Source organism: Bombus huntii, chromosome 5 (genome assembly GCF_024542735.1).
Source record: "Bombus huntii isolate Logan2020A chromosome 5, iyBomHunt1.1, whole genome shotgun sequence".
In the NCBI taxonomy this organism is placed as follows: Eukaryota; Metazoa; Arthropoda; class Insecta; order Hymenoptera; family Apidae; genus Bombus; species Bombus huntii.
This window is the reverse complement of record NC_066242.1, coordinates 6,832,439-6,854,247: the sequence shown is the minus strand read 5'-3', so window position 1 is coordinate 6,854,247 and position 21,809 is coordinate 6,832,439. Positions and strand designations below refer to the sequence as shown.

The following is a 21,809-nucleotide window of genomic DNA, read 5'->3' as shown; positions in this document are numbered from 1 at the left end:
AACTTTTCTCAGCCGTCTTCTACATGGTATTTATATCCTTTTCCATTACGAAACTGTTTTTCATTTTTTCTTTTTTTTTTTTTGTGCCACTCACATCGTTTACCATTCCAACTTCTCGATAAAGTAAATAACAGATTAAGTAATTCGAAAATCGAATAAGGAATAGATATCATAACAAGTATACGAGTCTACACCCTTGGCGAGCGCACAATTCATAAATCTTGACGACACATAACTTCCTCTACAGATCGATAAAGTGAAATTGCGTACTCGGTAAGACACGCCGCATCCTGGCACGTGCCAACAGGGATCCCTTTACGTGTTTCCTTCTTGCCAACCACCATGCTATACATAACAAGCCACGTATATTCGATACAGGAGGAACCCAGGTAGATATACATAATTTCGTACCAGATGCATCTTAAAGCTATAATGTTTCCTACAGACCATCGGGTTTCGATACCTACCGCACGTGCCATCACTCCTAAGACTTGATCGAAACAGGCACCGACTATCTTACACACGACGTCTTACTTAAACTCACTCGCAAAATGTATGAACTACGATTAAACTTTGCAAAATCTACGAATTTCAATTTATCTTTGCGGATTTTACAAAGCTTCCTTCTTCTTCCATTAGCTTTCAATTTCAATCAATCTATCGATCAATGCAGATTGTCATGCAAATAATTATCTTTACAGTAAAATTACAATTACGAATTTTGTTCATTAAATATAGATACTTTTTATTATGAAGAAATTTCCTCTAAGACGACACTAGATACACGTAGAATGTGATCAAATATTTCTTTGCGTTACCTGATCTTAAATTTTCACAAAACCTTCAAGAACAATTAAAAAGGTTGCTAGATGAACTCGTTTCGTAGAACATCCTATACACTGTACGTAAACGGTAGGCTTTCTGATAGTTACACTAGTTGAAACATTATCTTCGGTGGCAATCCAGTAGATTAGTCCTTAATGCAGCTCCGTACGACCGAGCAATTAAACAAGTCTCAGATGAAAATTACCGGCGTGACCGCCACTCGATAGAGATCTTATTACGTACACTTGCACGTATACTGTCGTCTAGCACGAAGGCTCTCCACGATGATTGCTTCGTGAGAACTAACACGAACTTATTCTGCATTAATCGAATCTGTAACCTAAAATTCTGAATCTCTTGATTCCATATTAATTAAGTTACCAGTTAGCAACAAACATAGGTATAACAAATTTACGAATAAGATAAATTCCCAATAAATTAAAGTAAGGACAACGATGGTTTATATAAAATTGAAACGTAGAATGAAATTTCAAATAACTGATGTGGAAGAAGATTACGGGAAACCTTACGAGAAATTTTTCGTGAAACCTGAGAAAGTTTCTGAAGCTAAAGCAACACAAAACTGAACCACAGACACTTGGGAATATTTGATATAGCACTACGTAGAACCGTTATAATGGAAATATTAGTTAAAGAAGATGAAATAGAAATATTTTATTTAAATTTGTATCATCGTTAATTTATTTATATTTGTACGATTATACAGTGTGAGCCACGTAAAGAATTACAATCTTTTTTTTGGAACTATCATAGATATCGATTTGAAATTTGGGTACAGTAGATGGTTAAAAGGGGCTAATGTTACAAAGTAGAGGAAGTTGTGGGAGTGAATTTCCTAAGAGTGGAAAGGATGCAACCCCTAATTTTTTCTGATACAATTGTTTATTAATTTTTCATTATTCTAGCTGTTGTCAAGCCTAACAATTTTTGTCCTAAACATTTTTATTCTGCATATTTAAAAAGTTATAGCAAAGAACAATGTTTTTAAGAGGGGCTTTAATTTTGGCGTGGATCAAAATAAGCATTAGTTGCGATTAAAATTTATGTTATTAAATTTTCAACATAATATCATTCATTTCTAAGCATTTATTTATTCATTTTATCATATTTTGGCCAAACCGCCTTCATCGAAAAAAGGATAAAGAACGCTTGTGCATCAAGCAATGTTACAATATCTTCAAGAATTTTTTTATCAATACGAGAAAATATGGTGAAAAGAATAAATAAATGCTTAGAAATGAATATACTATACTAAATGAAACTGTAATAGTTTCGCTGTTCGTCCTGTATTATTTTTATAAGATTTAACATTCTTGTATATTGGTAAATAAATATTAATAACTTATTGTCTTTTCAGATTCGATCAAACAAACGACTTAACATCTATTCCAGGCATGAAAGTGTGAAGACAGAACGACAGAATGTATTGAACAAGAGAACGTACTGGGTAATTGGAAATACGGTATTAGGGTGTCACAGAATCCTTAGCAAACTGTCATTCACATGTCACCGGACTAAAAGAAGAGGAGGAGAAACGAGTGCCTCTGTTCTTTCACCCTTCGTTTGCGTAACTGTGCGTAACAACGAACACAATGGGGCTTAGAAGTCATTGATCGTCTAAAAACTAATGCTTATGCGACGTTATGAAGCTTCTGTTAAGTATTTTAAAGCAATAGACGTTCTTATCAATTTAATCCATTAATGATCGCGTCTTGTATGTAAATTTTTATGGACGTCTCATTGACGGATCCTTAATCATCTAACATAATCATTTCATCGCTACCGAATAGGGATAAAGAAATCTTACTTGCAAAAGTATGAGACGCCCATACTAATAAATAGTTCACGTGTATAGCTAAATTTTACAAATATCTTGACAATTTTCTAGCACCGCAAAGATCTGATATTAACAAAATAAAATAAAATATACGAATACGAATTAAACGTTTATCTTCTATGAGTTTATTATCGTATTATAGCAACGTTTATTATCAGGCGACGAAATAAAATATATTTACAAAATATAATATATTACAAAAGGAGATTTCAATTGGATGAAATGGATTAAAGCAGTTTGAAAGTGAGACAATATGTATTGTCAAGTAATGAATTAAATACCGAATAATAGCGTAAAACAGAAAATAGAAAATAAAATTAAAAAAATGCATTTCAGCTAATGCAGTGTAAAAAATAATTCCAAAATTCGAAAATGCATGAACAGTAAAATGTACCATACACAGTACCTGTCGAGTCTCGAAGAAGTAAACGCGACTTTTGAAAAAGCATTCTTGCAAGCATCAGTTTATACATGAGCGGACGCGTATCACGGATCACCGTCCTACATACTAGAGACTTTTAATCTAAAATCTGGGCAACATGTACGCATGGCATGCACGAGACACATCGTAAATGTTACACCGTGTCGCAAGTAAATGATTGCCAGAAAATTGCAGTTTCCGATAGGGTCGTTGCAGCGCAGTTCCTCTGGTCGTAACGGATCATTTTCCTTTTTCTTATCGTCCTCTAGAAGCCCACCTTTTCTACCTTCCGCGAGATCGATAGATACTTTCAAAGTTTTCTACCCAGTGATTACAAAACTGCTTTACTTGACACGCCATTTCTTTGGACCATAGTCTTGCCGCTATAAAAATATTCAAACTTCACTGTACGATCGTTCTGCGCTTCTTACAAATTTCTTTCCACTATTTTCTGCTAAATCTGTATACGTTTATTTAAATTTTATTAAATCTTGGCTATCAGGATATTTGGAATAATAGTATTCCAACTAATAATATCAATGAATTGAATTACAAATTACAGGCGAGTTATAAACGTCCCTTTTGTAAGTCCACAATTTCAAGTTAAAACGAACAATCGAATGACTTGTAATTGATAACATTTGGAAAATTTCATATGCTTCGTCATTGTTGCACGAGAGGATTTATTGACATTAATAACTTGTATCTTGGAAAGTTCATTAATAATATTAGTTCAATTGTGCAACAGAACCTTCCTAACGTTTAGTATTAATTGAATGTTTCACACTGCTTACATTCTAGTTATTTTACAATAAATCTGCTATTTCATGCGCATCATATATGCCAATTTTTTTCTTTTTTTATTTATTTATTAAAATTGCAATCAATTCTCGCGTTGAGAATTTTCAGTAATTTTTCTGGCGTGGCGCAGTGACATGGCTGATTATTTATAATAAGTTAATACTTATTATAGATAAGTATAATTTATATGTAAGTATTATAAATAAGTAAGTATTACTTAATTTAGATAACTAATTGAATCTAGCGTTTAGGTCTAGCGGGTAGTGCCTCTTCAGCCTGCGAATCTGGTCCATCGTATCGAGTAGTCCAGTGATTAGGGGGTTTCGGTGCTTGTTGACTCTTTTGCTATATCTGTCGCTATATTTTGCTATATATGTGCCAATTTGCCATACGATATAAACTACTATCTCGTCTAAAGACACAGCATTTTTCCCTAATGGAATTCGTCACTTGATAGATGGCTTAAACTTACAGAAAGCAACGGTGAATATTTTGATTGAATAACTTACTTTTCTTTATACAAACGTTGAGCTTCATTGAATAATTTCGATTATTTACTTTTCCACCTGAACTAAAATTTTTTACACTTTTCCAATAAATGTTAACGTATGTACCATAAATGTATGTTAGATAACGAGTTGTTCTGACCCTCATAGCCGACAATGTACGTAAATGTTATTCGATGGAAGAAATAAAAAGCGATTCGGGTTCAGATTCATTTAAAGTTCGTTTAATCGAACCACGGATCTGCTTGTAAAAATTTTGCTCCAACTACGTGGAGGTTTACAGGCGGTTTATGCCTTCGTTGATTGCATGCTTGACTAACCCGACAGCAGCAGTTTTACGGTACTTTATACTTGGCGTGAAGTTATCGTTAATTACTTATAATAATGCAACGCTTTCTTCGTGTTCTATCGATGAAATTCGTATAAACGTGGCACGAGATTTCTAGCTCCATTTTGTTTCTTATTGCAGCACATGGATGAACCGTATAGATTACGACTACTCGCGAAACTGAAATTAATCTTCGCCGTATTTGGTCCTTGAAACGCTCTACGACGTATTAATCTTGGAAAAAATTTACGTAGATCCACTTTTCTTTTTTCAGCTTTTTCGTCTGATTCTAACGATAATTCAGAAAATATTTGGATATTTTTGAGAAATAACAATAATGATAATATCGAGTGGATAACGATTACGTAATAAAACAAGGGAATCAAATTTTACCGTTAGAATTTACGTCGAAATTCTCACAGTAAGGTTGTACGTTATTGACAAGCGTTTAATTGGTCCCACAGAAAATTATAGGCCTTAAACATAGTATTTTTCCTGCGTTTATATTATTGGAATCGACGTCATATGGTGTGGTTGGACAAGGGTTGCAGGCATTCCCATGCGTGTACAAATAAACTAGCATGCAAGCTCTAGTAGTAATTCAAAATCGTTGTATTGCAACATACTACCTTCTACTATAAAATTATGCCACGTTATGACCGTTATATAATATTTTTATTTCATTATTACAAAACTACTTGTACCTACGTATAGGGAAAAAACGGATTGAAAATTTAGTAACATAACATATTCGAACGCTGAAACATTTCAGCAACAGGATGCATTTACGATTACTTTACAGAAAATGCACGATTAATCAGATTACCATAATCAAAAATACAATAATGATATAATACAAGAATAAATGAAGCAGATAATAAATAAATGACAAATAGCTGCCAATACAAAAGGATTTTTGTTCTAGAATTATCAATCTAATGAAAATATGTATTTAGATCAATAATATTAAGTAGTGTTTGTAAACGGAAAAATTACATCAAAATGAGAAGAAAACTGAGAAAGATAAAGATGAAGAACTGAAGACAATTGTATCGTATTCTAGGATACAGATCTTCTCTCTCAAAACAGTTAAGCCAAAATTACAAAACAGATTTCTACTATACAAAGTTGAGATTATCTTAATATGGACGTATGGTATCAAACTCTGGGACTGTGTTAAAACAAAGTAATTTCAATACCACACGAGGTATTTATATTTATATATTATATATATATAATATTTATATATAATAATATATAATATATAATATATATATTTATATATAATATTCGAGGTATATATATTTATATATATATATATATATAGGTATATTTCGAAACAAAGCTTTAGGAACTGTATTTTTGACCAGACGCGATCGCGAGGAAGCGCGTCAACGGGAGTCGTAAATTCCCGTTACGATTATAATAATCGACACCACGAACAGGTCGGTCCCCTTATTTCTTTTGGGATAATAAGGATGATAAATGTGGTATAACACCGCGATTAACAGGCTATAAATTCTATATTTCCAACAACCTAATACAATAAAGAGTTACGCCGTTACGTGTGATATAAATGTCGTAGACGATTGTTCGACGGATGAAGACCCGATACAGATACGTTGACTCATCTGTAAGTGAGATCGAGTACGAGTAGATATGTCGATGTTGCTCGAATGTAGTAGAAGTATTCCGAGATATTGATTGATCCGTTGATGACTTGGCAGTTGTCGACTTGATGCAGGAGTATTGACTGAACTAATGTGGTAGAAGCAGTTGAGTTGACTCTCCTAGTGTCGTAGAAGAAGTTGAGTTGACTCTCCTAGTGTCGTAGAAGAAGTGAAGTTCGTCCTCGTGTTATTACGGAGGAAAGTTATTATGGGTGTGCCTTTCGAAATAAGAACGCGGATTCGTTGTTCACACTTTTCGTTAGAAAAGTGAGGGTAACGGTCCACGATGCCCATTGGTTATAGCCAACGTTAATAAATGAAGATTAGAGGAGGAAGCCTCCTGCCAACGTGGTTCGTGGGTGACATCGTTTATGAGAAAAAGCTGCTTTTCCGTTAGACAAATTTCCGCTTTCTCCGTAATTTGTACGAGCGTGCAATAAACCTAAGGACTGTTCTAAGGACCATCCATAAACAGAAAATACTTGCAGGATTTGCGTTTTAAGTTAAGAAGATTCTCGCTAAGATCCCTAATTGATGCACCTTGATATGTAACCAATGAAACAATACACCGCGACCTCAAGATACCCACAGTCAAAGAGGAAATAGCAAAATATAGCGACAGATATAGCAAAAGAGTCAACAAACACCGAAACCCCCTAATCACTGGACTACTCGATACGACGGACCAGATTCGCAGACTGAAGGGGCACTACCCGCTAGACCTAAACGTTAGATTCAATTAGTTATCTAAATTAAGTAATACTTACTTATTTATAATACTTACATATAAATTATACTTATCTATAATAAGTATTAACTTATTATAAATAATCAGCCATGTCACTGCGCCATGCCAGAAAAATTACTGAAAATTCTCAACGCGAGAATTGATTGTAATTTTAATAAATAAAAAAAAAAGAAGATTCTGTTTATGGTGATTCCTTAGGTTTATTCAGGGTCTGCATAACGACACGCGGAACCTTCACGGCCAAACAATGAAGAACGTCACACCATCTTACGCGACGTAACAAGAACAATAACAGTCGCCCTATGGTATATCAGCGTGATGATAAATAATGAAATGGAGTGGTAACACTATTGAGTGTTATCCAAGCGCACACGATACCCAAATTATCAAATTTTCTGGTTGGCGCAATAAAACCACTTGCGAATTTAATATAGATATTTAAAAAAAAGGAATAATTCTAAGTAGTCAAGACAATCAAAAATAGATCAAATTTCTAAATTATAGAATTTAAAAATCATTTATATAATTTCTACATTATATAATTTCTAAATATTTTACATAAAATTAGTGCAAAAATTAGATGCGATAAAGAATAAAGAAAGAAAGCTGTAGACGAAATGTACGATAGAAAACATCGAGGGAAAGGGTCGTTTCTTTCACAGATAGGGCAAGCACGTTTGTGCACACTGTAGTAGGAATCGTATCACGTTCTCTGGTTTATTATATCGTCTAGCATTCATCGAATTGAATAACGGCTTTCACACGAGACAGGACAGGACGCGCGTCATTATACAAGCGAAGGAGATACGAAAGGGATTGGCGAGCGTTCGAAAGGGCCCACCTGTTGCAACCACCACAATCTCCACCAGCTTAGCACGCTGATCAACGCGCGACCCTGTTCGAGTTCGAGTTCTATCAATTTCCACGAGGGGAAATCTGCTTTGCATCGCAACTGTTAAGCCAGGTCTACACCTGACGAACCAGATGAAAAGATCAAATGAAGAGAGAAAGAAAAGAGGGGGGGGGGCAGAAAGAGAGAAAATGAACGTGAAGAAACAAAAGGTACTCAACGTAACTCAAAACTTGGAATTTTTTAATTCTTATGACAGAAAATTTCTAACACATCCGCAGTGTAACAGCAAACGATATAAAGTCCCAATTATTGTAAAACGCACATAACTCGTAAATATGAAAAAAGATACTATTGGGTTGGCAATTGAGTGATTGCGGATTTTGTCCGCAGACAAGATATACTTGCTCACAAAATCTAACTCAAACGTGTAATACTCATAGATCGTAAGGCGCTACCCTCTTTGTCGATGAGATCGCAAGAAAGAATGACTTTTCGTCCCAATGATGCCACAGAGGAAAACTATGATGGGGTGCGTCTAAGGACACGACATCATCGGATTCGTTGAGTATAGCCCTCGTTCAGAAAGTAAGGGAAATTGACGTCGCTGTCAATTGATCAATTTGGAACAAAGACTGCCTGTCCGTTTGAAGAACCTTAATTAACAAAAACCTAGGTTTGTGCTGTGTAAGTGCCTCAACATCTGGTATTCATTGCCCGAAGGAACCGTTGGAATGTTTTACTGTCAACGCCTGTCCCGTTGACCGCGGCTACGGTCGCCTTGAGCCCAAGTTTATTATCACAAATCGCAAGTCAGTACAACTGGGTAGAATGACGGCAAATTGTTTAATTACAGCTGTATACTTTAATTGCAATTTTACGGACTTTCCCGAGGTTCCAGAGGGAAGGTCTCCTTTCATCTCCGACATGTATATATTTCAACTACCTACGATCGACAGAAACTTTACTCATAAAATTACGAATGTTACTCATACAAATAAAATCTAATGACGAAACTGTAACTGTTCTATCAGCCTATAATAAGCCTGTAATATTTATAATACATAGGTATTAGGTTGTTCTAAAAGTTTCTTTCGTTTTATAAGGAAATAACAGATGCATAACATTTTTGCTTTCTATTGTTTTATCGAATTATGTATAGTCCATTTTGTTCTATTACTACAAATATGTAGTAAAATAATATAAAACAAAAAATGTTGTGCATCTATTATTTGCTTATAAAACGAAAGGACAATCTAATACTTAGATATAAAACGTAACACGATCACAGAACGAAAATCACACAGGTATAGGAATACGGACAGATAATGTTAGATCGGAGACCGTAGCAATTTACGTTCACCGGTGACGGCACTTGTAGTGAAGCACCTTTGTAATTTCCATGGGTTCCGAAACAACGCTAACAATAGTGTTCGCAATACGGATAGGGCCACTCATCGAACAAAAAGGCCACTTCGGTTCCGAGTGGACGTCTGTGCTTTTTTTTTGTCCAAGAACACCACCTGTTCGTGGGAAATATTATTGGCATCGCCATAAAAATTCTATGTTAACGAATCCATAGAAATTAACCTGGTAACAGCATGGTGAGGTATGACATAGCACAACTGTTTTGAAAGTAGTGCAATTACGTTTTTACAAAATCTTCAGCGTTTTCTTTCTATACTACACAAATATTCTATACTTGAATATTTTTCTATATTAGAGTCGTAAATTCCCGTTACGATTTGATTATCGACGCCACGAGTCAGTCGATTTCCTATTTCCATTAAGATAATAGCATCGGTTAATTAATTATAACACTAAATTAACAGGTTAAAATATGCACTTCATTCCAACAACTTTGTAGATATAAGTAGTTACGCGTCGTGCGAGTAGATGAGTTCTTAGCGAACTGTCAGTAACAAGTTAAACCGACGACTGATCAATGAACGGAAAATCAGTTAAGACAGTGACTGGTCAACGGATGAAAAACCAGTGAAATTCGGTGACGATGCTGTCGCGGAGGAAAACTATCGATGGGTGTTAATCGCCCCACCAACAGTCGTTTACAGATGGAAATGACTGTTGAACCTGGGAAAAACCTGCTTTTCCCAACTTTTATCTGTTTGAACAATAACTCTTAGAAACGTCTCGATTTGAAAGATATGTTGCAATAATTAAGGGCTTGACGATAAAGTGAAAATCTTTAGTTCTATGACCGCTCCTTAGGATTATTGTTATATTTGCATAGCTAGTGGTCGTCTTGACCGAGGGATGGATTCTGGTTTATGTAGAGATGTATGTCACCCGACGTAACAGATACTGTAAGTTTAAAATAAATGAAGTTTAATGGGAAAGTTACAAATTTGTATTTTCTCAGTATACATATTTGGAGATAGGAATAACTTGGAATTGTTTTGTAGATAAACAATAAGACATAAATAAATGTGGATACAAGAGCAGAGATCTGATATTAGGTTTAAATTTTGTAAACAATTGATTTGCAATAAAACCGCTGAAAGCATGCGTGCAATAACGAAATATTAATCTCCTGTTGCTGTCGAATTACTTCAGCAATGACCAACAGACACGAAACGATAAAAAATGTTCATGTAATACCTATAACATATTTAATTTTACTGCCAAATTATAATAATTTTTACATTCGACCAATTCTTCAAAATTATATTTTAAACCTATCCATCGTTGTCCCAATTTTACGGTTTTATCACATTTCTCGGTTGTTAAGTTACTCTAATCCTGATAATCACAGCAACAGCATGCGCATTATCATAAAATCAGTAGCGTGATTCCTGGCAATTGTTTAATTCAGTTATTTCACGTGATACGTTGGAGACGATGACTAAATCTGATATTTGTGTTCAATGTTCCTAGTAAATTGATACAGACTGCATTACACATTTTAAGCGATGTAATAAAACGTTGTGACCTTGTTTCAAGAACTTAAGAATAATATTCAAATAAATATCTATTAGATGAAAATTTCATAAAATATCTGGTCTCGTTGAATTTTTTTTCTTCTTTTAATTTTAAATTAGAATAATCTTTCTACGAATTAATTCTTCTTATGCCAATTATTTTTCCAAATTTAAGTTTGCTCTTTAATTTATTTTTTTTTAATTTAAAAATATTTTGTCCAACGACAGTTGGACGAAAATTGAAACATTAAATGGAAGAATCGATCGGTTAGTATCTTCTATCTGTAAGAATCAATTTCATTTACTATTATCGGTCCAGGTCGCCATACGATTTATGGAATTCGAACGCAATTAACTTCCGGTAGCTCGCCCACACGAAGAACGATAGATTTATAGACTTCGATTAAAATAGTAACCGTTGCAGGGTTGGTGGTTGCTGGCAGGCTGGTTCTTTAGCCATTGAGACATAAGAATAGAGAACGAGATGGGAAAACAGATGTTCGAGTGACTTGCAGTGCTCATTTTTTACTTTTATGTGTCCAATAAGGAAAGCACGCGATCGGTCCGCATTGCATGAAACTTTGTAGACTTTAAAAGCAACCGAAAATAGTAGATACGTATTCTTTTAGCTCTGATCGAAGGGGTGAAATCATCCTGCAAAGTTCGACGCCTAAAAGATAGCTCGCAAACAAATAGAAGTTAAATATAATTACAACCAAGAAGAAAATGTTAACAAAAATTGAATGCTTTCTAATGCATTAGAAGTAAAAAAAAAAAAACAAGTCTCATCCGTAATTAGCCTAGCGTTTTTCAAACTCGAATACCCCAAACACGAAACACCCAGTATATCCAGGAAAGGTAAATAACTTTGTCCTCTTACGTCCACTTTAATAGTAAAAGGTTACCTACGTCTGGCTACTTATTGAATCGAAAGAGGAAAGAAGGAAAAGGCAGAAACGTCCAGATGCGGTCGTATCGAAAGTAGCCGCATCAATAACGTCTATTCCATTTCCTAGCGTGACTGGAGATTTCGTATGCGACTGGCACCCTTTCGGGACGAGTGTGCTTGGTTTAACGTTGGACAAGGAAGTTAAAGAAGAGGGATGGAATTATTGCCTGGTGGGTAGTAAAATGCGGTGTGACGATGCCCCGCCGTGGGCATACTTAGCTAATTAAATCGTATAGGATACTCGTATCGAGATTAACTTACATCGGGACATGCGAGGCACCGCAGTTGAGAGGAATCCTTCGATGATACACGTGAACAAACGTATGCGTTGACCAAGTTATCAAAGACTATGAAACACTCAATAGATATGAAGAACATACTCCTGTTTTTCGATGATAGAGATTAATTGAATTATAAGATGTAAGTAGACTATGATCAGGATGTTTATACACTCACAGGAAATTGAACTTGATCAGTTTTGCTATTGCTATGTCAGGAACACACTTTTTCTCCAAAAGATAGAGAACAAAGGAAATTGAAGAATGAATGAAATTAAAGATCCTGCCAGTAGTACTACGAGTTAACATAGATATTACTTTAAATTATTAATTTACAACGATTGAATACCAAACTTATATTAATTTGAATGTCGATAGAGTTATAATATCTAATATAAATTAGAGAAACATTCTTTTATATATCTTAGTTATTATAAGTAACGTCACAGCTTTTATTATTTTACTACAAACATCAAAATACACAAGATTTTTGTCTTCTTCGTGTTCAAGTATCAGTGCCAACCAGTACTGTCAACGCTCCCTTTGCGATAATTTATTTTAATTTAATTTAAATGATACGTTTACTTTTCGTTATAAATATCTTACATATTCCAAAGACTAACATCCACGTGTACTCGTGTATAGTAATCTCGATAACTGTATCACAATGCTAGTTACTAGTCGATCGCAATGTTTGCATGACTCGAGTGAAACGAAGCTTGAAGTTATTACGAGGGTTCGTGGATAGACATACCAAGACAAATGACGCGCTGAAAGGGACAGCTAAATTCGATATGGAACGAGGAAATTCTATAACGCGTTGCCCTGTGATACGCGTACGAATCTACGGACTTACCACGCTGCACGTCGAGGATATCAAGTTCCTAAATCGACACAGTAAACAGACTATCCGCGTCGTGGGCCACGCAATGCCTAATCGAATTCATGGCCCGAATACACGATCGAACATCATCGCCGATTTCTCGTAGTAATTCAATCGATTCGATACCACCCTGTTAGTATTCTCGCATTACCCCCTGGGAAAACGAAAATTGCTTGTTACCATTCGCTATTATCCCAATATGTATTTGGAAATGATTTTATTTTACATCATCGTTAAACGTTAAAATTTTAACTAATTTCAAACTTAAGTAGCTACTGACGAATAAATATTGGAATTTTTACAAATAATACATTTCATCTTCTTCGTGTCGAAAAGAAAGATAATAATTTCAATATAATAAAGAAAAAGTAAACACTGAATACATATACGTAGGTACTAATTAAATTTAGATTTGAATTTCTACATCTCTAAATGTTTTTCCATTGAAAGTTTGTGAGTTTCTTTTTTATGAGGTTATCTGTACATTATAAGCATGACAATACATTAATTCAACCTAGAATCTTGAACTGCAACACATTCTGACAATGCGGGCACGGCATTGGTATTCACGGTCGAATCATGATTTAGGACCTGTCGTATTACTAAACCCCTATTCTATTCAGGGACACGCATAATAACGATTATCGTAACCTTGGCTATCTTCTTTTCACAAGTTACTTTGAAATCTCTAGAGAGATTCTACTAATACTAATTAATATTTCACATTAATCTTTTCTATTAAAAATATGAAAAGATATCTACATATTATATATATATTATTTGATATAGTAAAATAACTCACTCAAATACTGGGACAAACGAAGTAGATAAGTATTTTTCAAACGCGTGACGCCAATGCCGCCTTATTTCATCTCTGTGAATAATACATTATATTTGTATAAAATGTAAACAAAATCAAAATTTGAATATCTGATAAGAATAATTCTCTACCTGATTATACGAATTATATACTACCACTCTGCTGTTTGAGATGTTTACACCATTCTCATAATGCAATCTTCAATAACATAATTCTAACCTACAATATAGTGAATTTTATTAAATATAATTAGACATAGAAATTTCAAATTGGAACGATTCAAACGCTAGTTTCTAAAATGCTAATCTAAAGTATTCAAAGTAGTATCAAATAAAAACAACCGAAAATTGTATCCTTTTATACATTATACATACCAAACAGTTACAAGAAAAAACGACCGTAGGATACAGCGACACACGCTAAGCATGGAATATAGAAGCTGCACGTGGTACAAAAGCCGTACATGCGCACAGTAGCGCCCTGCGAGAGTGGATCCCCCTACCTCTCTTTACTACAGTAATGTTAATGGCGCGACACATGCGCACGCGCGCGTGGGGGGGCAAATCTTTAAAATTGGCCCTGTGGTGGGGCAGATCGTGCGAATCCCGGAACAGAACGAATCCACGGTCCGTTTCTGTAGGATGTGACAAACGGAGCGGCAAAGAGGGGAAAGCTAGAGGTGGGGAATAAAAAGCGGCATGCTACAGAGCAGAAGTGTGGAAGTGGGGCACGTGCCAACTTGTGCACCTCCGAAAGGAGTATGGTGGTGGCACGGGGCCGAAAAGTGGGGGAAATATGCATCTTGGAGCGCGACGAACAGAATTTGAGGTAGTCTGCGAGCAGGCGAGTGACTATGCGCTTGCGTGGGCCCTCGGAGAATTTTCTTTTATTTTTAATTTCTCTTTTTCCCCCTCTTGTATGTTTTTGTTCGTATTTTCCTTTCCTCTCGTTTCTCTTCCCTTCACCTTTTTCTTCAAAATCAAGATCCAATCTCCGAGGGTCTGCAACCTTCTATCCTGCTTCCCCTCTCCCGATTCGACACATTCAATTGAAATCACCGAGAGCAATCGTCGAGCTGAATTTCGAATTGATAACCATCCGAACTACCAAGACTGAACTGGAAACACTGGAAGAAACCGGAGATCCTTGAGTGACACCGAGACGGAATTCGTCGAACCGATAAAACGTCCGAGAGTAATCTGACATCTACACACTGTAAGTACAACATAGAAAACCAATACATTCAAAGACGGTCAAAGTGTTCATTTATATAAAATCATGGAAGAAATATATTTTTTAATGACAGATTCACTACTGATTTGAAATTATATGAGGACATCTACCATCGATGAAATAAAGTGGAATATCGTTGACGATGTTGAAATCGGGGAAGGGAAAGCAAAGATTACCCTCTGTTACAGAGGATTTGTGTAAATATACTTGTACATACGAAAGTATTTTTAATTTGTACAAAGAGAGAGATGTAGAGTTCTGATGTTAAAAGTACAACACTACTCGAATCATATGCTCGGTGGATGAGAATTTCCTTCGAAATTGGCCAGTAGTCGGCGTTGCAGATCGCCTATCTCGATTGATATATCAAGCAAATAATCATGCAATACTACATAACAAATTTTGAATTTGATTATTTAAATAAAAGTCGAAGATCGAAGAAAACACTGCAAAAGATACGACGACCAGGAACCGTTTGCAAAAAGCTTATCACTGAAGGAAGCATATATCGATTAATCAATAGATCAAAAATATTTGAAGAAAACTTGTCATCACTTATACTGCTTTTATGGAAAAAGACGTTTTGAAGACAGAAAACAACCGTATTGCGATTTTTGACTTTGACACTTTATTGGTAAGGTAACTAATTTATTATTTGATTAAATAATACGAAACTTTGAGAATGTGTCAATTCTGCGATTAAAGATTATTGGCATTGATGTAAATGTATTTCGTTATACTTGTAACGTCGCGTGACCCTCTATATAGACTAGAAACCATCCCTCGGTCATAAAACTAAAGATTTTGACTTTACCATCAATTGCTGCAACATATCTTACAAATCGAGACATCTCTTAGAATCATAGTTCAAACCAGTAAAATATGGGAAAAGCAGGTTTTTGAACAATAACCCTAAGGAATGTCTTGATTTGAAAGATATGGGCCTTGAAAGCTATAATTAAGGGCCTTGACAGTAAAGTCAAAATCTTTAATTTTATGGCCGAGGGATGGTTTGTAATCTATATAGAGGGTCACGCGACGTAACAATACTAGTATAATATTTATTAACGATAATGTAACTAGTCTTATATTTTAATTTAGAGTTTTAGGGTTTATTGTAAGGAATTGACAAAATTTTCGAAGATTTCTAAACACCGAGCTAGTCATTAATTTAAGGTAATGTAATTATTTTATATTTTAAGTTCAATTTTCCTTTCTTTTTTAATTCATATATATCGTACTTACACGAAGGAAGGAAAATATTTAGAGGTTAATATAAAAAGAGACAATACAACGATCTAGTCAGCAAGTGATAAAAATGTAGTATACACTATGAGAATCAAAATATAGAATCTAGTCTAAAAAAGAAAAAAAGTATAATTACGATCTAGTCAAGAAATCGAATTATTAGAAAACCTAATCTAGTCACAAAATAATACAGTCTAGTCATTATTATTTTTAGTCGTTCGCATTGGTGCCACGGATTTTAATCTCGAGATAAATTTTTCTGAAATTTTCTCGTGAATTACTAGAAATTAAGTTGAAATCTTAAATTACAAAAAATATGTATTTAATTTAATTACACGTAGCATCAACGAGACGTGTGTATACCTTTTCGTATAGCTTTTTTATGTTTCTAGTCAACCATACTTTTCTAGTCATCGCGTTCTTTTTACTTAACACGTAAGTATCGTAAGTATCATATTCCTCAAAGGATATGCAGGCCACAAGTAAATGCAATTCTGAAACTTTTATTTCAATATATCCTCTACTTGTGTGACATGAATTTTGCATATTTAAATACATACGTACCATACATTTGTCAAATAAATAATATCCGTGGATACGATGCCATACAAAAGTTAAGTCATGAAAATATATCATACTCGCTTTCTATAATCTTAAAAAAGAATCACAAAAAGAATAGTTAAGAAATTGCAGTCTATATTATCTGATCGTGTATACATAATATAATTTATTAACTAAGTCAATATTCTATTCATTTCGGGGAATGTGCCAGTAATCTACATCAATATTATTATTATATAGGTTTATGGCAAAAAAATAATTTCATCAAAAATTAGAATTCCAATAGTTATATAAAGTAAAAAAATTAAACTTATTTCAAAATTAATTACGTAAACGGTTGTCAATAAAACTGAAGGAATATTACCTACGTATGTATATAATTCCGATTTTTTTGCCAAATTCCTATGACTCAGTCGGTACAGTTTAAACAATTAAATTTATTAAATCGTCCTTTACAAGGCAGCTAATTATGTATTCGTTTAGGATTAAATTATTATATACGTATTCTTTGATAATTTTGAACTGGGAAGATTACTAATCACAAGCACAACAATTTAGTACAAAAAGTATTTTGTTAAGTAAAAAGTATTATATGGCTGTGTTTAATAATTAAGAATAATTTTATATTAATTAATACAAATCTGTACTTCTTTTTAAATTGATAGAGATGTCCATTACTATATCTTAGTAATATCTAATCCGAACATACCGACTGAAGTTAATATATGAAGTGCTCCATTTTTTCTGATCAAACTCTCTTAATTTGTACAGGAACACCCTGTATCGCATTTAATTTTAAGCTTATTTATTTCGAAATGATAAAATAATTAATTTATACATTGTATACGCATAGTCACTATCATTTTGTAAAAAATTCTAGTCAAATTAATATATAATTAAATTATTATTAGGAGTGGTATCTAGTCAATGAATCCATGGACACTAACTCGAACAGTTTAGTCCAGGTATTAAAAAAAACTGAAGAAACAAATTTGTTTTTGCTTTATACATGTAAAAAACATCGTATCGATTATCGTATAGTTATACTAAATAGATGTTTTGGAATTTTACGTTTTATTGTGCAATTTCTTTTTATATTTCACTGGCGAACTTAGTAGAGTATTTGATCTCAGTTCATGGATAATAAATCTAGTCTACAGTATGCTAAAGCGATTGAGTAAATTGGAGTTACTAAATGTAAAATATAATCAAAGATAAAATAACTTATAATTAGTTTGAAAAACTTTTATTATAGTTTCCGTATCAACCTAATAATAGGACACGATATATTGTGTATGGCTTACAGTAAAGTATTAAAATAAACATTTATTTATAAGATAGTTTATAACATATAGGTATGTATTAAGGTAAATTTATATTGTAAGGATTTAGAATATAAGATCATCATATATGTATTCTTACTTATTTCGTGACATTTATTTTCTATGAATTGCTGTGTTGTGTGCTGTATTGTGTGCTGTGTGCGAATTTATTTCAAATATTTATTTATTGAATATTTATAATAATAATATAAATCGCGATTTATATATTTTTTGCTACTAGCTTTGCGTGTTCTTAGTATTCAAAAAATTGTATTCCATAGTTTCATTTACATAACTCTACATACCAACTATAAGTATTCAATCATTTTACTAATCACATGTTTGTAACTGCCATAAATAACACTGCTACGAAAAATGAACTTCTCTTTGAAATATTGAAATATCTTAAATAAAATTATAATCGTCAAAAAGTACATTTTACAATTCAGTTATTACCTTACTCATATTCCTATACCTTATTTCTGCGATAAAACAAATGATGTGGCGTTCATGATAATACTTTTATTATTATTTATTTATATATTACTTTAATTATACAATTATTCGCATAATGTGGAAAATTTTTATATTTAGAAGGAATAACCATAGAGGATTGAAATGATAGGCAGAATCTGGAAAAGGTGAGAAACTACATAGAGTTCGGGAAAAGAAAGAAAGAAAGGTAAATCTGATTTAGGTTAACTATACTTAATAAATACTACAAACATTGGTTAATCGTGCACAAAATGAAAATAAATGTTAAAAAGAATTTTAATTAATAAATAGTTTTTAGATTTTCTTTCAACATAGAATTATAAATATTTATTGAATTAAAAGTGTCTTTTCTTATTGGATCATAATTACCACGTTTCTCCTCTTTGACAATAAAATCTTGAATCTTCTTATGTTCTTCCAGCAACTTGTCCATAGTATTCTCTAATACACTAATCTGAGTGTATATATCATTACTTTCTAAACGTTGCTTTATTTCATCATACTCAAATTGAATTGTTTTGATTTCTTCTTCACATTCCAATTGCTGATGTTTCAATTGTTCACATTCTGCTATTAATTGCTCTTGTTTCAATGTCAATTTAGCTTTTAAACTCTCTAGGTCTTCTGGAATTATTGATTTATTATCTTTGTTACCCATTCTTTTATTAAGATCAACAAATTCTGCTTGAATTTTTTGCTCTAACATTTCCATTTCGCTATAAATTTGCTGCAACTTTAAATTTTCTTTAGTTAATTTTTCAAAACTTTGATCACTCTTACTGTAGTCATAGTCATTGAAGGGTGGTAAATTATTCAGAATGGCTATTTCATCATTTCCTATAAAATCAATATCAACGTTTAACATATTTGAAATATTTTCCAAATATTCTACTATTGTATTTTCTAATCTATCCATTTTTCTTGTCTCATCATCTTTATTCTGCTCAAAAGAACTCATAAATTGCTCTATAACTTCTTCTCGTTTACGAAGTTCTTTAAATTTTGCTTGCTTCTCAGTTTGAGTATCTTCCATGTCTGTTTCCAATTGCTCGAGTTTTTGTTCAGTTTCTTGTACCTGTTTCTTTTTCTCAGTCAATTGAGCTTCAGCAGCTGCAATATCCAGATTGTCTTGCTTAATTTTTTGTAGTAGTTTTCCTCTTTCCTCTTCTGGTGAAATTCTATGCTTCTCTTCTTCTTTCAACTTGTCCCTTTTTTCTTCCATTTCTATAATTTTCAAATGTAATTTAACTGCTTCCTGTTTCAATGGAGATAATGTTATTTCTTCTTCCAAATAAGCTTGTTCTTTATATAATTCATCCAATTCTTGTTGCAATGCATTTGTTTTCTCTTGCAGTTTTGCTTTTTCTTTTGATAATTCATCATATTTTTCTTTCATATTAAAATCCATGCTCTCTATAAGTCTTTCAGTCCTCTTCTTTTCATCCTCTAACTGTTTTTCTATTTTAGTTAACTTCTGCTCTAATTCTTTTCTTTCTTCAAACATATCTTCGATTTTCAATAAATTTTGTTCATTCTTTGTGGCAAGTTCTTCAGTCTCTTGTTCAATGATTTCTTTCCCAACATCAGATGTCATTTTATCTACAATGATGTTGTAGTCAGCCAGCTGTCCTTGCAAAGTTGTTAATTCCATAGCTAAATCTTTGGCTCTTTTGTCATAATGTATATAAGTAGCTCTTTCCTTAGTTTGATCTTCAATATCTTTGAAAATAACAGCAATTTCTTGACTTAATTCTCTGATTTTCAGTTGCATGAGTCCAATGTAATATCTTTTATCTTGAATTTGTCTGAGAATAGAAAATGTAGATTAAAAAACAACAGAAATGTGAGTTTAATAATTCCATTACATCTATCAAGATAATACTGATATTATAATTAATCTTAGTCTAATCGTATAGATTTAATATGAAATATAGAAAAATAAATTTTTATACCTGGTCATTGACAATCCTCTAGCTGTTCCAGGTCTCAGACCTGCTACTCCATGTTGGGTGATAGGCCTCTCCGTAACGTTTATATTCATCTGACCAGGCAAAGGAAATGCTGAGTTAAATGCTCCGGAACTAGTTGAACTGATTGTACTCAACCGTGAAGTAGGTGTTGGTACATGGTTAAGTAAAGCCAATGATGATGGTGGTCTTGCCAGTACATTTTGTCCAGGTGTGCCTGGTCGAGTAGTACCAGAGGTGACATAAAACTCTCCAGATTCATTCTTTACACCTCTGTAAAATCTATCATATTTGCTTTGCAATGGAATACTTGTCTGTGGTCTTTGCATTATGATGAATTATTTAAGATATTTTTCACTTTATTGGATACAGGTATCTTATATATTAATAAACAGTAATTTTTATAGATACACAAATAACTGACATTATTTTGCTAGAGCACTTTATGATCCTTTTGGTTTACATTTGGTTGCCATAGAAACCAATCCATATCAATCCATACACTTGATATGAATAGAAATTAGATATAATAACATTTAATTAGCATCCATATCCTTGTATAAAGAGATATATAACTTTTAATAGCGCTATAAGAAAATTATTTTATAAAAAAACTTTCAAAAAATATACTTTTAAATATACATTTAGATATACCTAGATCAAACATTACAAAAATAAAACTAATTAAATACGATCATTTACAATGTCGAAATAGATACTTTCATACTCTTAAAAAGTCCATAAAAACAATATTTAAAAAGAAATTTAAAAATTTGAATTCATCGCTATTTAACCGACAGTAATGTTACCCATAGTAGGAATAAAAACATTTATAATCGATTCCTCTATTTTCCATTACATTTATCGATACACTTACCGAAATAAAAAATTAAATTCTTAGTTCAACCGAGGCATCAACAGATGGCAACAGGATGAGGTTACCTTGGAACAGGCAGTTGCTAAGCAACAAAAGTGACGCGGCGTGGCGACCAAGTGGCAATGCACGACGGTGACGGCGACGGCGACGGTGACGGCGGTAGCGACGCCGGTCCCCCAAACTCGAATTAATATACGGTAGTCCAAGAATATCTTCAGTGTGCCTCGGGA

At 33.4% G+C, this 21,809-nt stretch overlaps 1 protein-coding gene and 2 long non-coding RNA genes across 8 annotated transcripts in view; 1 reads left to right on the top strand and 2 right to left on the bottom strand.

Annotated features, from left to right (window-relative positions):
- Window positions 1-14,314, bottom strand: part of LOC126865411 (uncharacterized) — a 36,347-nt gene extending 22,033 nt beyond the window's left edge. The window contains exons 1-5 of one of the 2 annotated variants that reach the window (XR_007689525.1): window positions 14,251-14,314; window positions 14,008-14,095; window positions 13,859-13,930; window positions 13,030-13,210; window positions 12,081-12,943 (exon numbers count right to left, since the gene is read on the bottom strand). This is a non-coding gene — a long non-coding RNA (uncharacterized LOC126865411). Of the gene's footprint in view, window positions 1-12,080; window positions 12,944-13,029; window positions 13,211-13,858; window positions 13,931-14,007; window positions 14,096-14,250 lie in introns of those variants that run through there. The other variant, XR_007689524.1, reaches the window with a different exon arrangement.
- Window positions 14,315-14,665: 351 nt separating this feature from the next.
- Window positions 14,666-18,339, top strand: LOC126865412 (uncharacterized). Its single transcript, XR_007689526.1, has 2 exons — window positions 14,666-15,091; window positions 15,183-18,339. It is a non-coding gene; the product is annotated as an uncharacterized LOC126865412 (long non-coding RNA).
- Window positions 18,340-18,754: 415 nt separating this feature from the next.
- On the bottom strand, window positions 18,755-21,792 carry LOC126865397 (intraflagellar transport protein 74 homolog). 5 transcript variants are annotated; one of them, XM_050617850.1, is made up of 3 exons: window positions 21,645-21,792; window positions 20,688-20,984; window positions 18,755-20,540 (listed from the first exon to the last, which is right to left on the bottom strand). In XM_050617850.1, the coding sequence occupies exons 2-3, from the start codon at window positions 20,774-20,776 to the stop codon at window positions 19,016-19,018; spliced, it is 1,614 nt and encodes a 537-aa protein (XP_050473807.1). In that variant the 5' UTR covers window positions 20,777-20,984; window positions 21,645-21,792; the 3' UTR covers window positions 18,755-19,015. The 5 variants fall into 5 exon arrangements, with proteins under 5 accessions (XP_050473807.1, XP_050473806.1, XP_050473805.1 ...); XM_050617849.1 differs by having other exon boundaries at window positions 21,580-21,700; XM_050617848.1 differs by lacking the exon at window positions 21,645-21,792 and adding an exon at window positions 21,512-21,573.
- Between the last annotated feature and the right edge of the window lie 17 nt (window positions 21,793-21,809).